Source organism: Mustela putorius, unplaced genomic scaffold (genome assembly GCF_011764305.1).
Source record: "Mustela putorius furo isolate JIRA1106 unplaced genomic scaffold, ASM1176430v1.1 tig00000056_pilon_pilon_pilon, whole genome shotgun sequence".
NCBI classification, from domain to species: Eukaryota; Metazoa; Chordata; class Mammalia; order Carnivora; family Mustelidae; genus Mustela; species Mustela putorius.
In genome coordinates, this window is record NW_025421263.1 from 4,279,939 (window position 1) to 4,294,830 (window position 14,892).

At 38.3% G+C, this 14,892-nt stretch overlaps 1 protein-coding gene across 2 annotated transcripts; it reads right to left on the minus strand.

The window, feature by feature from the left end:
- Window positions 1-3,136: 3,136 nt before the first annotated feature.
- On the minus strand, window positions 3,137-11,651 carry FGG (fibrinogen gamma chain). Of its 2 annotated transcripts, XM_004772013.1 has the most exons (10): window positions 11,476-11,651; window positions 11,330-11,374; window positions 10,945-11,128; window positions 10,745-10,838; window positions 8,976-9,106; window positions 8,480-8,613; window positions 7,366-7,550; window positions 5,394-5,671; window positions 3,865-4,034; window positions 3,137-3,356 (listed from the first exon to the last, which is right to left on the minus strand). In XM_004772013.1, the coding sequence occupies exons 1-10, from the start codon at window positions 11,551-11,553 to the stop codon at window positions 3,342-3,344; spliced, it is 1,314 nt and encodes a 437-aa protein (XP_004772070.1). In that variant the 5' UTR covers window positions 11,554-11,651; the 3' UTR covers window positions 3,137-3,341. The 2 variants fall into 2 exon arrangements, with proteins under 2 accessions (XP_004772070.1, XP_004772069.1); XM_004772012.2 differs by lacking the exon at window positions 3,137-3,356 and having other exon boundaries at window positions 3,471-4,034.
- Between the last annotated feature and the right edge of the window lie 3,241 nt (window positions 11,652-14,892).

Here is a 14,892-nt window from a genome sequence, read left to right on the forward strand (position 1 = left end):
AAGACCTTAGCAATGTTTCTCAAACTATTTGTGGTAAAGAACCACTTTTGTTAAATTTCTAAACAATTATAGACCTATAGATCATAAAATAAAATAGAAATAATCACTAGAAAAGTGAAATTAAAAAAAATAAGGATGTATCAAATGTAGGCCCTAATATTTATTATTAGATTCTGAAGACATAAAATTACATTTCAATGAATATAATTAAAAAAAAAACAATATAGGAAAAAATGTTTCTACATGCTAATCCTCAATTTTTCTACCTATCTTAACACAGACCAGTAACAAAGAATTCGGGAACCAGCCAGATAATACTCATTTATAATACAATGACTTTTATATTACTTAAAAATACATAACACAATAGATCGATTTATGATTTATAAGAATGCATACAAATAAACACATCAAATCTTTTGAAATGATTTTTATTAAGGAGATAGAAAGAAGAAAAGGAAATTTCAATAAAAAAGAATCAATCACTCAAGAGAGTAACCCAGCACAAATGAATAAGAATGGTGTTACCAGGATTATGATTAACTCAACCGCTGCCTCCGAGGGAGACACACATGCACAACACACACACACACACACACACACAGATGTATAAAACGTCTTTTTCATATTCTTAGTCTCTTTATTAACAACTTGTTATTATCCATCTACTTTATCTCCTTTTACTGTCTTTAACTCTTTTTCTGCACTCTTTTGGAGCTACATCAAAATGTTAAGAAATCATCAGGAAGGGGCATCTGAGGGGCCAGTTGATGGTTAAGCATCTGCCTTTGGCTCGGGTCCAGATCCCAGAGTCCTAGTATGGAGCCTGTGTTCGGGTGAGGGGTTCCCTGCTCTAGGGGAAGCCTGCTTCTCCCTCGACCTCTGCCCCTCTCCCAACTTGTGCTGCCTCTCTCTCCTTCTCTCTCTCTCCCTCTTTCTCCCTCTCAAATAAATAAGATCTTAAAAAAAGAAATTATCAGGGAAGTATATTTTCTCCTGGGTTAAGTGTGTACTTTGTTTTTCACGCTTATCAACTGAATAAACCAAAGATATCAACCATAAATACCTTGGCTAGTTTACATTGGTTAGAGTGAGTCAAAAAATTTTAAATTAACTTCAAATTTAATATGTACTCATTATAGCAAATCAAACAATACAGAGGTATATAAAGAAAAGTCAGACGCTCCTCTCTGCCAGTCAGTCTCCCTCTAGCAATCAATGCTGAATTATCCAACATGTAGACCAAATATGTAATCAGGACACGCATAAAAACAGGGAGCTCCAAAATGTTTTTGAAAGAAATTTTGTAATTGATATTTTAGTAAGCACTGGACAAGTGATCATGGGAAAAATCAGCAATTTTTGGATTTCTTTATATTAATTTTGTGGCTTAGTATTAAATTTTACATTAGATTTGTTGGGCAAAATCAATGTGTACAAAGAATGTATACATGTCAAGATTGCATTTTGCTCAAAATGTATATTCATAGATACTTTTTACATAATTATCACTGTAAAGTTGTTTTTCATCCTAAAATTTCACTTATTATTTTCTAAATGTTTCCATGTTCATATAGAGATATTTTACTCATTAGGTAATCACTGCATTCGATTCTGTTGTACTAATCATCTTGTTTGTCCATTCTTCCACTGTTATACATTTTCTAAATTTTTCACTTATTAGACATATGGCTATCTAGATTTCTGTACATAGATGTTTTCTTTTTCAAAAATAATTTTCTTGGGATAAATCACTGAAGTGATATTATCACCAAAAAAAGTTGTGAATACTAATACAACTCTTCTTACTTGACCAGATTGCTCAACCAGAGGATTTTATAGATTGACAAAGGGAGACTGTATGCATTCTGAGTTTAAAAATGGTTTGAAGTATGACAAGGTGGGAGCAGGCAAGGTTGAAGGCAACATGGACGACAGGAAGGAGATGACCGCCATTATCCTGACAGGAGATGCTGTATGTCCTCCCAAAAATGGTGGCAGTGGATAATAGAGAAGGAGAAGAATATAATAAATATTTAGCAGCTGGGTTTGGCAGGCTTGATGATATGGGGAAGGAAGAATAAGGAAGACTGGAAGATGAGGGGCTAGGTTGTTTGGAACATGAGAACTGGATAGATATTTCTAACCAGTTTGGGAGGAAGGAAGGAGGAAGGTGGATAGTACTATGTACAACATCCCCACTAACCAGCATGGTGGTTAGTGCAATGAAGGCCTTCAGTAAGTGTTAGTTGAATGAATGCTCCATGCATATATAAATGAATGAGTGTTACACACAGTGAATCAGTGTTCATCTCAGGCCCTCACAGATATTTGGTTGTATACCTAGAAGTTGATTTAATGCTTTTAACTCTTTATTAGGGTATTTTAAAATCAGGACTCATGACAACAAGGAGGTGAGAGAATTAAAAACTGTGGAAAGGAAGATAATCCTTAGGGAATACATTTAGTATGGGGAAAAAAAGAAACTGTGGAGAGGAAGATAATCCAAAGCCAAAGCTGAGGACTATAAAACAACGAGATCCTTCTCTCATGAAATCAGTCAGTTACTTTACATGGTTCACTTTCTGCCAACTACATAGACTTTGCTATTCCTTACAGAAAGTTGACAATTCCTTTCTCTGGCTGCTCAGATCTCAATATCCCTGGATTCAGAATAAGTTATGGTTCCATTCCACTCACTTCATTAGTTACCAGTGAGAGACAGAACAGATCATTCCCTTAAGTTTACTGTTCTGAATTGCGTGCGATCCTCTCAGAATGCTCACATCTGGCTACAGGGGTCTGGAGCTAAAAGGTTTTTTTGACAGAATCCTCAGACAACATTCTAGGTCCAGTTTTACTTTGGGTACCATGAACCTTGGTATGTGATTGTGTCTTGTGTTTATGTTCTTATACCAAATTTTGTCTCTAAGGTCTAAACTGTATTCTCCTGTATTTGTCTTATACTCCCGGAAGAGAAAGGCCATGAATTCCATTTTCTTCATAACTCCCTCAGAGTCAAGAATAAGGTTCATCATAAACTAAAACTCAGCAATTCCTGATGATTGCCCAACTGGAATTACTGATTTGAAGGAAAATGATGGTTTTTAATGATCAATAAAACATACCATGTTTCTGGTTTTAGGAAACAAAGTGTTTATTGAAATGGAATGTAGATAAATTATCACCAGCATAAAACTGTTAGTGAAGTTTTCAATATGGGTTCTTTTTACTCTTAAAATGAAGTGAGGCTTTGTAAGTCCATTGTCCCAAAGGAAAAATATTATATTTCTCTGTTCAGATAAAGTCCTTTAAAAAAAGATCACTTTTGAAATGGTCTTTTAGATGTCTCCAGCCTATGACCAAAACAAAAATAAAAAGATATAATCCTTTCTGCTTAAAAAAAAGAATTAAACATGAGTGATATGGGGGCAATAAACATGGAAAAAATACTTGGACATTTGAAATGCTAGAATTTACTCTGATTTTATTAGTATAAACTAAAATATATAAGCAATAATACAAACAAATCTCCAAGACAAAATGACATGTTAATAAAATGCAAAATATGGCAACAGTTTTATTATTATATATTTAAGAAATAAGCTAAAATGTTATCTTCTTACATAAATTTTAAACAACTCTGAGTTCAGTTATTTGGGAGTATAATCCAAAGTGAGTTTTAGTTTCCATCTAAAGCTAAATACTCTTAATAAAAGACTTAAAATTAATAAATATAGTAAGAGAAAATAAAACTTTCAGAAAAGTTTCTGAAACTTTGTGGACTAACAGAAATTAACAGTTTAATTCTCAGGGTAAAGTGATTTAGTCATATTCTATTTCAACATGGTGTTCTGGTCCAACCTGTTTGGATCCCCCTAGGTGGTGCTGCTGTCCTTCTCCAATGGCTAATCTGTTGAATGGGATTATCTTCATGGTGGTTTTCTTCATGGAATACCATCGGGATTGCCAAGTAGCCCAAATAATGCCATTATCATAACCATTAGGAGTAGATGATTTTGAGTAAGTGCCACCTAAAACAAATTGTAGATATACATATAATTGCTATTGAATTTCCTTGCCTCAGAAAGTTTATAAAGTATGGCTTATTAAAAAATACGCTGTCACTTACATCAAATTTATAGTTACCTACTATCTGAAAAACCCCTAATGATTCCTAAAATCGTGATTTACAATTGAAATACATTTATTACGAATCAACCTCTTATATCTATATTGTACTTCGTGGTCACATCCATACTAAATGTATTCCCTAATAACAGGGCTAGAACCCCAAATTGCCCCAATCAGTCTCTCTTCCTGAGCTTAGCCATCCTGGAATCAGCTATTATGGACCATCTTTCCACAAGCAAGTTAGAATGGCAGAAGTCACAATTGCTGACCAGATGACCTCAAGTCATCTAAAAACACAATCTCACTGAAAAGTATTAGGACTTTAGAAAACAGTTCTGGAAAGTTACTTTACATCTCCATTATACAGTGAAGACCACATTGATTTGCCTTCTTCTTGTCCTTGGGCATGACATCTTATGTAATTTTGTAAAGGATTGTCTGAGTCCAATACTGGAGTGTACCACAGCCTATCAACAATGCTATTCTGAGTCATGTGGATCAAACCTACCCTGAGGGTGTCTTTTAATTACATGGTCTGTAGGTGCAAAAATATGTTAGGTTTCCTTAAAAAAAAAAAAAAAAAAGAATGCTGTGAAAATAAAAGGTAAATTTAAATAACTTTTAAGAGGATTATGAATCATCTATTGGCTAGCACAGTACACTGAGAAGGTAAGATTGCTTATCTTAATGGATCTTTTAGAATCAGTAGAGCTTCCTCAACACACAAATGTTGGGTTGTAATAATCGTTTGTCATTAAGTTTAGTGTTTGGAAATATTCTTGCCTTGGAGCAAACTACAGTTTGTTACCCCCATTCTAAAATAAGTGCCTACACTTTTCAGGCTGGACTCCTTTTCTTTCAAGCTTCCATGGAACCATGCCCTTATCATTACTTCCCTGCTCTTAACTCTGTTCCTTCAGACACCTGCTCACTGTCCGCTGGTTATATCTATCATGTAGCTCATGGGAAGATGCACCAGGCTTGGTGTTAACAAGCACAAATATGATAATCTTAGTCCACACAGATCACACATATGTCTAAACGTCTAGAAGAGATAGCATAACCCAACGTGGTAGATCTCTTCTAGAGAGGTCAATTTCTGTGGAAGTTTAGAATCCAATTTTGGTTTAAAATGAAAAACTATGTAGTAAGCCCCCAACTTTTTCACTAATTATTTCTCACTTTCTAATATTATTTTTTACCTTTTATAAAGATACAGACTATTTACTAATTCACATATGTAAGGAAGAAAGCCATACCTTGGTAATAAACTCCGTTGAGGTGTCCAGCATGACACTTGTTCATCCACCAACCAGATCCGTCTTGTTCGGCACAGTTTCCTTCGTACTTATCATTGTCGTTGTCCCAAGTACTGAACTGCATGCCATTGTGGGATGTGAAAAATTTATCACTAGGGTCATCGCCAAAATCATAGCCATCAAAGGCATCTCCAGCATCTCCACCAATAAAGTAAGCATATGTCAGGCGGTATTTGTCAGCTTCAGGTCCCACCTTGAACATGGCATAGTCTGCAGTACTATAAAGAAGAGAATAGAGACATCATATCTTGACCCTCATTAGGGATCTCAGAAGTTCCCTTTTCCATAGAAAAAGTGTTTGGAAGTTTTAACTTTGTTTCTTAAGTCTGAAATGTGCTCACTGAATCAAATTTTATGCAAATCTGGCAAAAGGTGATGGATGTGTGAACCAGTTCAGAGCTCATCAACATCACAATCAGGGGTGCCTGGGTAGCTCAGTGGGTTAAAGCCTCTGCCTTTGGCTCAGGTCATGATCCCAGGGTTCTGGGATCCAACCCTACATCAGGCTCTCTGCTTAGTAGGGAGCTTGGTTCCTTCTCTATCTGCCTGCTTCTCTGCCTGCTTGTGACCTCTGTCTGTCAAATAAATAAATAAAACCTTTAAAAAAATCTTAAAGACAAACAAAAATACCACAATCGGTATAGAAGCATCTAGAAGAATTGGTCTACAAGTTTTCAGGGCATCCCAGTGAAAATTAAGAACATTAGCCTATACCTTTTGCCTATAGAATCCTAATATCAAATCCAGGTGTGTGGATGAATCTGACTGTTTCGTATTTTCCACCTTTCCCTGAGCATTTAGCATTGCACGCAGTTATCATAAACCACAGCAAAGGGCGCTGAGTGATCATTAATTAATGCACCAAACTTGAAGGAGCTGCAGCTGTGTTAGCCTCTCGTGGTACATTGAAGGATGAGGTCTGAAAGGGATTTTTCTTTCCCAAAGCAGAGTGATAGTGACAAGAAGGAGGGCTTCCTACAGCATCACACTGAAGAAATGGTCCCTGTGTGGCCCACAAAATATAAGCTGTAGGATCAGAGAGCGATTCTTTCCTGGGAAAAGTTGTGAGTAAAGGCCAGAATTCTATGGAGTGCAGGGCTTTGGTGTATGAATAGAAATTTTCAGAAAATATTTTGCTTCCTCCCTAATCTCCAGTACTTGGAAATTGGAAGGTGTACTCATAGAGGAAGGTCTGCTGTCTATGGAACTTCCTGATTAAAAAAAAAATTAAAAATACAAGTTTGGAGACAATACATTTCATTATTTCATAAATATATCAAAATTATTAATTTTTTCCCCTGCATTTTAATGAGGAATTCTATGCTCAAATCTTCCAGGTTACTATGAGCATAGAGGGGACTTTATCTCACCAAAGGAGCTAGCTGATTTAATTTTAGGGTAGCTCATTGGACTGACTCAATGAACTGTCATTAAAACACCAGGAAATTAGAAAAGTCTGGATTCACTTTTCAACCAGAATACCATTAAAAGGATAGGCTGTAGGGTCAACTATGTGAGTTTAAATCCAAGTTTTACCATTTACCAGCAACGTGACCTTGGGAAGGCTAATCTCTAAAATGAGATTAATAATAGTACCTTCCTCATGAAATAGTTACTGGATTAGATTAAGTTATAATTTCATGCTCAATGCCTGGTACTTATTAAGTTCTCAGTAAATATTAGCTATTATTCTGTATGTTTCCAGGGTAAGTAGATTACACCAAAACATTCTCCATCCTGGATGGGGACTATCTCTTTGAATTGCCCAAGATCCAAACTGACTCCTGGGGAAAACGGTTGGATGTGCTCTTGCATTTGTCAGACTGTCTTTCTCTCGGCCTATTGAACACTGGAGAGTGCACATTCCAGACAGCGTTTACAACAAAAAAAGCAAGCCCTTTCTAAATAGTACCTGGTTCTGCCATCCCAGTCCTCCAACTGTATTCTTAATGCATATGGTATGACCGACTGTGTGCTTATCAAATGAATCTTCTCATTTCCCAGCCAAAATTCTGTGTTTCCAGTCGGAGACAGATGTCCAAATCCTTCTTTGTATTGAATCCAATTTTTCTTGAAATCCAGACTGCCATCAAGCCTCTAAGTACACAATCGCATGGACAAAAGGAGAGATTGGATTATCAGTGCACATAAAGAAGATGCTATAAATACCGTTTTGAAATATGGACATCAAAACGTGATGTGATTCCACTATTTACTAAGTGAACTTGGGCAAGTTGCCTTAGTTTCCTCATCAGTAAAATTAAAGAATAATGGTGCCTATTTCTTATTGTTGCAGGATTACACCAGAGAATTAAGAGAAATACTGGAAGGAGTGTCTGGTACATAGAAAATTCTAAATCAGTGGTAGTTTTAAAAAGGCACTTAGAGGACTTCAGAACCCCAACTTGGTATTGCTGATTTTTTTACTGATGGTGGAAAGGTCAGCCCATTGCTCCATCTGTGTATGTGGAACAGCACTTCTGTCACTCACTCTCTCTGAGCGCCCCCTGCAGGATTAGTTGTAACAGTGATCAAAGATCAACATGGTTAGAAGATCTGCAATGGGTGACTGGCTCTGGCAGAGGCAAGAGGACACTGGTCTTGGAATAGCCCAACTGTATCCTCTCAGGGACTTTATCTTCTTGTGATGGGCAACCTTAGATCTTGAGCTACCTGAATCAAGAGGTCTCTTTTGGTTCTTTGTCATTCTGCTACTGTGATGATGTGCTCTCATGAATCTACAATATCAGTGCCAATACACTATTGAGTCAAAAGCACAGACTGGAACCAGACTGCCTGGATTCCAGTCCTAACTGTGTTACTTATTATGTGAACTTGGGCAAGTTGTTGACCCTCTTGTGACTAAGTTTCCTCCTCTCTAGAGGTAATGATTGTACCTCATTGGAAAGTGGAGACATTGTAAGAACTAATTGAGTTCATGTTCACAAGGTGCTTATAAAAGTATCTGGCATATGGCAGATGTTGATCTGAGTGTTATTATATATGCACGGGGAGGGGGGGGATACCTTCTGCAGCACTGTCCATCCATTTCCAGATCCATCAATTTCACAGTAGACTAAGAACTGCTGGTTAGCTTTCAGAGGTTTGATAAAGTAAAGCCCACTCTCCTTGGCTCCCTTATTGGCAATGTCTTGACAATCTGAAGAAGGCAGAGAAGGAGGAGACGAAGGAGAAGGAGAAGAATGTTGTACTGTGCTTTGAAATCCCTGTTAGACTGTTCCAGTCTTCACGATGAGCTTTTCACAGTGTTGCAAACTATTCACGTCCCCCAAAAACATTTTCTTAGCTCTCACATCATCATTCCTTTCAAACTAGTTTTAGCTGCTCAAGAAAATTCTAAGCAAGTGAGCACTTTAGACTTACTGGCTAACCATTTTCCACATTATTCCTGTATATTCCTATTAACACTTTCCAGATTAGTCCTATACATTCCTATACATCCTCCTCTGCTTTGCATATTTGCTGTGATAAGAATCACCCCAATATAAATGTTTCACTTACCTTTCCCAGTTGTATCATGTATTTGTACTGTGTCTCTGCAAGGTTCCTGACACTTTGCTTCAAGCTGGGCTACCTTCTGTTTCAGGTTATTGATCTTTTGGTTATTTGAATTATATATTTCCTGTAAAAATCTACAAACAGAAAATAAGATAAGGGAGTTATTCCTTTCAGAGCAGTAATTCTGTATTTTCTTTATTCAAAATACTTTATGTTCTCAAGAAGTACTTCCCGATAAATTCATTCTTGGAAAAATTATAAAATTATGTTACTGAATTGAAGCTCTAAGCTTTGGGGGAAAGAAAATAAGCAAGTCCTTGTCAGTGAATGATGTCATCTTAAGAAATCATCCTGATTTTTTTTTTTTTTTAAAGTAGACTCCACGCCCAGCATGGAGCCCAACATGGAGTTTGAACTCACGACCGTGAGATCAAGGTCTGAACAGAGATCAAGAGTGGGCTGCTTAACCAACTCAGGTGCTGTGGTCATCCAGGTTTTTAACTCTCCTGCAAAAAGGGTAGCAGAGAACAACCTACTGAGTGAGGAACCTGGTTAATAGGAAGACCACCTGGATTTCTTAGGTCAGAGCATTCATAGGGAAGGAAAGGTTCTGCTCAGTAACTCACAGGGGCTGAAGCTGTTCCTTCTCACTGAGGATCTACTGAGGGTCGATTTATGGACTTCAGTCTGTGACTTACATGGGACACATATCTGGGGCATTATTTTACATAAAATAGAAAAGACACTTTCTCTTTTTTTTTAATGTTTCCATTTACATAGCTTTGGAAAGAGTCTGAGGGAAGTACAAATCTGTTTTTATGATTTCTCACAGAGTTGCCTGTAGATACTCAGCAATGACAGAAAACCACTTATAATGCACGGACTGTTGTATCTTTCTCTAAAGTAAAGAAGGACAGACAAACTATTTGACCACTTTTTTCTCTCCCAACCCTTAAAAAGTTTCTGCACAATAGTGTCCTTGAACTTCAATGCCGGACAGTAATAATGCAAATTATAGTGCTGATAATAACCACAAAACTAATGGCCTCTGATACCAATGAGAAGCTAGATCCCTTCTGGGTCACTTCAGCCACCATTTAACTCTATTTCCTATGCTACTTTGAGAACAACCGAGGGGGTAAAATTGAGTAAGAAACTAAACTGTATCTGAGACCCTATGTTCAGAAAGTCTGTGAGTCCTAGGAAGTTATTAGCAGAGACATTTTACTTTTAAATGAAGAGAAGAGAATACACGACTGCAGGTTCAATGTGTCATGATTGACACTTGCCTTACAATATTTGTTACACTTGGTTTCTTAAAACAGGTTTTTTGCTGCTCTGCCTCCAGTGTAATATAGGATTGGAGCCAAGATCATCCCTCTACCTCTGCTTACTAATTTATCCGCCACTTATTTGTTGGCATTTTTAGTAAAAAAAAATTCATTTTCAACAACCAAATTCCCATCAGTTTAAATTTATGTTGTAAATCCGAGATGGGTGATGGTTGACCCTTTTGATAATTCTGGTCAGAACAGCATTTGGAGACATATAGAACACATTTCTCCCATATGATCACTAAAAATCAGTTATAACCCGGTGCAGTTCATAGTGCACTAAAAACTCCCACTTCTACTGTGTTCAGGATGGTTCGGCACAATGCCAGTTGGATTTCATAAGAGGGGAAAAATAAAAAGGTTAATTCCACTGAAGCTTGGAATATTGAATAACAACTAAGCCCACTATGGAGATTAAATGAAAACAAAAATGCTTACCGAATATTTGATTCGTGTGATCCAACCAATGCCTCGTATTTTATAATTTCTTCCATCATTTTCTTGGACTCCTTAGTGGCACTCACAATCCTGTCTGTAACATGGGATCAGAGACAGAAGAAGATGTAAGCAAATGGAAGCACTGATACACAGCAAAAGGACAGCACAAAGCATTGTCTCAGCTGTATTTCGTTTCTCACTTGGCTTTGGTGGCTCGTTGGGATTATAGGTGACTTGGATTGACTTGATCAGTTCTTTGGCTTCTGCTGTTTTGTTTTCAATTCCTGCGAAGTGGTCTTCCAAACTCCGTAGATCATTGTCTACACCGGTTTGGTAAGTGGACAGGAAATCTGCAATTCCACAGGTAGTTGGGCAATAACTACCCTGAGAATACAACAAGAGAGTGATTAGAAATCTTGATTTTAAAAGAAGTTAGCATAAAGTCTAGCATAAAAACAGGTAAAACCTAGATGATGTTTTTTAAATAAAAAGTTTAAAATGCCCAATGATACTTATGAGAGAATCTCTTCTCTCCCTCTGACCCTCCCCACTTCACACACAGTGAGAAACATGAAAACTACTTACAAATCTTTCATCTAAGATGCAGCAGTTGTCTCTGGTAGCAACGTACTGGAGGAGAAAAACAAAGAGATGTCACTAGTGTAGCACAGCTTTTCTTACTTTTCAGCTGTCCGCGTAACACAACCATGTTCTGGAAACAGTGCACTTACTGCCAGGCACGTCGCGGGGAGCAGTACAAGAGAATAGAAGTAGAGAATTAAACCCTGGGGGTTCAAGGACCAAGTCATGGTGTCTGGGTGCCCGGTGCTCCGAGCCCTGTCCTGTCAGCGCTGTGGCCTCTGGGGTTCCCTTGTCCCTTTATGTAAGCTCCAAGGATGGCCAGCACAGCCAGTGGCTGGGGCTGATCACGGGGCTGTCTTTCCGGCAAGGCGGGGAGGTCTTTCCCGTCTTTTTCCTCATCCTGGCTCCCACCCCACGCTCAGTCAGGTTCGCAGCTTTGGCACACAGGGCGTAAACTCTTCCTTTTTGGCTCAGCTCAAACTTTCTCCCCTGAAGCACACATTCACCTGCAAAGATTGGTGAAGCCTTAGCTCTTGCTGGGCGAGGGGAGGGGTGAGGGGGCTGCCTGTTGCAACCTCTTCCAGTAGGTGCTGAGAGCAAACACAGAGGGCTGACCTCGAGGAGAACAAACCCGCCCCAATCTGAAGAGGAAGCCTGGTACCATGATCTAACTCAGGGCAAGTCCTTTCTTGGCCAAGGGAGGAGGTGATAAACCTATTTTTAACCTGTGGTTGTGGCAGAAGGAGACTGCCTGCCTGGTGGAAGCAGCAGGTCCCAATTGGGCAATATTCCCAAGAATGAATGAGTGACTTGGGAATATATTCCGGCCCCTCTGTGTTTACCATTTACTTTGTTTTTGTTTTGTTGTTTTTGTTGTTTCAGTTGCGATGTAATTGATAGATAACATTACATTCATTTCAGGGGGACAACTTGCTGATTTGACATTTGTATATATTGCAAAATGATCACCATTATAAGTCTAGTTAATATTCGCACTAGTTACAAAATACTCCCCCCCCCCACCTTGAATGGAGAGTTTTCAAAATCTACTCTCTCAGCCACTTTCAAATATGCAGTGCAGGGTTATTTCACCATGGTATATCACCATGCAGTGCATTATATCCCCAGGACGTGTTTTATAACTGGAAGTTTGTACCTTTTGACCAGCTCCCCCCCTCCCCCCCCGCTGACCACCAACCCGGGCTCTCCATTTTGTGTGGGGGGGTGAAGCTCTGCTCTTCCCTTTGCTGGAAGAACTAGCTGGTGCGGCGTCACATCTGCCACAGAGGGGAACGGGAACCTACTCTGTTTCCCCCCGAGGATCCATCTTATTCCCTCAGAGGAAAAGCTGGATATAGGGGTTAGGAAATGCCACATTCCGTACATGTGACTAGAAGCATAGCTGGAGGAAAAGGGCAAAATGAGGTATTAAGGAGGGCTGTCCCTTTTTGCCTGCCCCTAGAGTTTCCTTGTATATTGGGAAGACATGTTTATCTTCCTCTCCTATCCCTCCTTTGGCCCTCTGAAACCAAGCTAACTGCAAATTTTAATTAAATATATTAATGGGAGAAATACATCTAGATTAGAAGAAATACTAACACTTCGCTATTTAATCCTTACAAAGAAGTTTTCATTTTGACTTAAAACAGAGGCCAGTGTTCCTACTTGGTAAATAATCCATAACCATTGTAACAAAGTGAATATAACAAAATCAAGTGTGTTGCCTTTTCTTTCCCTCTCAATGGCTGTCCTCTCTCTGGCTTACAGGTAGTTGCCAATCACATCACCATACCCCCAGCCCATCCTCTTCATCCTCCTTATCTACTCATCTAATTAGTTGTCAAAACTTGCTACTAAAATTCTTCTCCACTGTCACTGCTACTTTCTTCCCACTTTCATTTTCATGGTCAACACCCTAGAGGAGGCCTCCTTAATTCTTGTCTACACTGCTTGTGTAGAATGCTTGTTCACTGACTCCCCTTCCAACATTCCAGTTACTTCTGGTTCCAAACCATTCATCACACTGTTGACAGATGCCTCTTCCTATAAATGTAGCTCAGATCCTGACATTCACCTGCTCAAATACCTTTAATGACAACCCTATCTCCCATCATGTAAACATAAGAAATGTCCTTCCTACCTTTGCTGCCTTTTCTCTCCTGATTCTATTTCCTATACCCTCTAGTCCAGCCAGACCGAATTGTATAACCTCCTGGTAGGATGCACCATCCAGTCCTACTTCTCACATAGTGTTCTTCCTATTATATGTCACTGTCTGCCTAGATTGACTTCATACAGACTCCTGCATCCCAGGCTGTCAAAATCCTACATAACCTTCAGCCCCCCTCTGATGGCCCCCTCTTTCATAGCACTTAGAGCACTTAGAGCAATTTTCTGTTGTGTATATACATGCTGTGGCCGCCTTATTAGATTGCAAACTTAATTTCATGTGTACTGCACTGATCATAGCAATATTTAACACTCAGTAATGATTTGATGACATTGAATTGAACTGGGCTAAGTGAGAGTGAGCCTTTATAATTTTTCAATTATGGCATTAGCCTACTGTTAGGACAATTGGGAAGCTATCTGGGAAAAAAATCAAGTGTCATGCGTGCCTAGCTTCTTAAGCCAAAAACAAATTCCAGATTAGTGGGCGCCTGGGAGACTCAGTTGGTTAAGTGTCTGCCTTCTTCGGCTCAGGTCATGATCCTGGGGTCCGAGGACTGAGCACAACATTGGGCTCCCTGCTCAGCGGGGAGTCCACTTCTCCCTCTGCCCCTCACCCCACTTGTGCTCTCTCTCTCTCAAGTAAATAATAAAATCTTTTCTTAATCCCAGATTAAATAATTATTTAAATATAAAAATACTAGAAAAATAATGAGAGAAATCATTCATAATACTTGAGTATGGAAGGTCTATTTAAATGTGACACAAAACCCCAGAAAAGATTGTTGAATTTTGACTACATAAAAAACCTTCCTAGCCAAACAAAACAAAAAGCTATACACAAAAGACAGAATACAGAAAACAACACAATCTATACACATACATGTTAGCTTATACACTAAATATCATTTCAAGATTACATACTAGAGTCTACAGAGGTGTGGGGTAGAAACAGGAAGGACAAAGTTGGGGAAAAGGTCTTCTTTTTTTCTGTATATTCGGTATCTTTAGAATTTTGAATCTATGTACATGTTACTTCCCCAAAGTACATACAATTAAAACAAGTAATTAACAATCATTCACAATTATTTATTGGTTGTATTAATAACTATTTCTTGAGTCTTAAAAATTTAAATATAAAAAATGATAAAAGAATTGCCTTCTAAGGAGAGGGTAGCCTGATTGAGGAGAATAAACATAGGTAGTTGTTAAGAAATCCGGAGTCCATCTGCCAGGGTTTAAATCCCATCTCTACAACTCAAGAGGTATGTTACTTTGTACAAGTCACTTAACATCTCCAAGTTTATGAATTACCAAATGTTTTCAAGTGAAATTGGAACTTGTAAAAATAAGTACTTCATTTCATAAAATTCTAAGATTGACCATTATTGGTAGAT

Coding starts and splice junctions, on each gene's coding strand:
- FGG (XM_004772012.2), bottom strand. CDS start 11,553: ATGACTTGGTCCTTGAACCCCCAGGGTTTAATTCTCTACTTCTATTCT. Junction 5,672..7,365: donor GACTGGGATGGCAGAACCAG/GTACTATTTAGA, acceptor TCTTCTTTATAG/TACTGCAGACTATGCCATGT. Junction 4,035..5,393: donor CAACGGAGTTTATTACCAAG/GTATGGCTTTCT, acceptor AATTTGTTTTAG/GTGGCACTTACTCAAAATCA.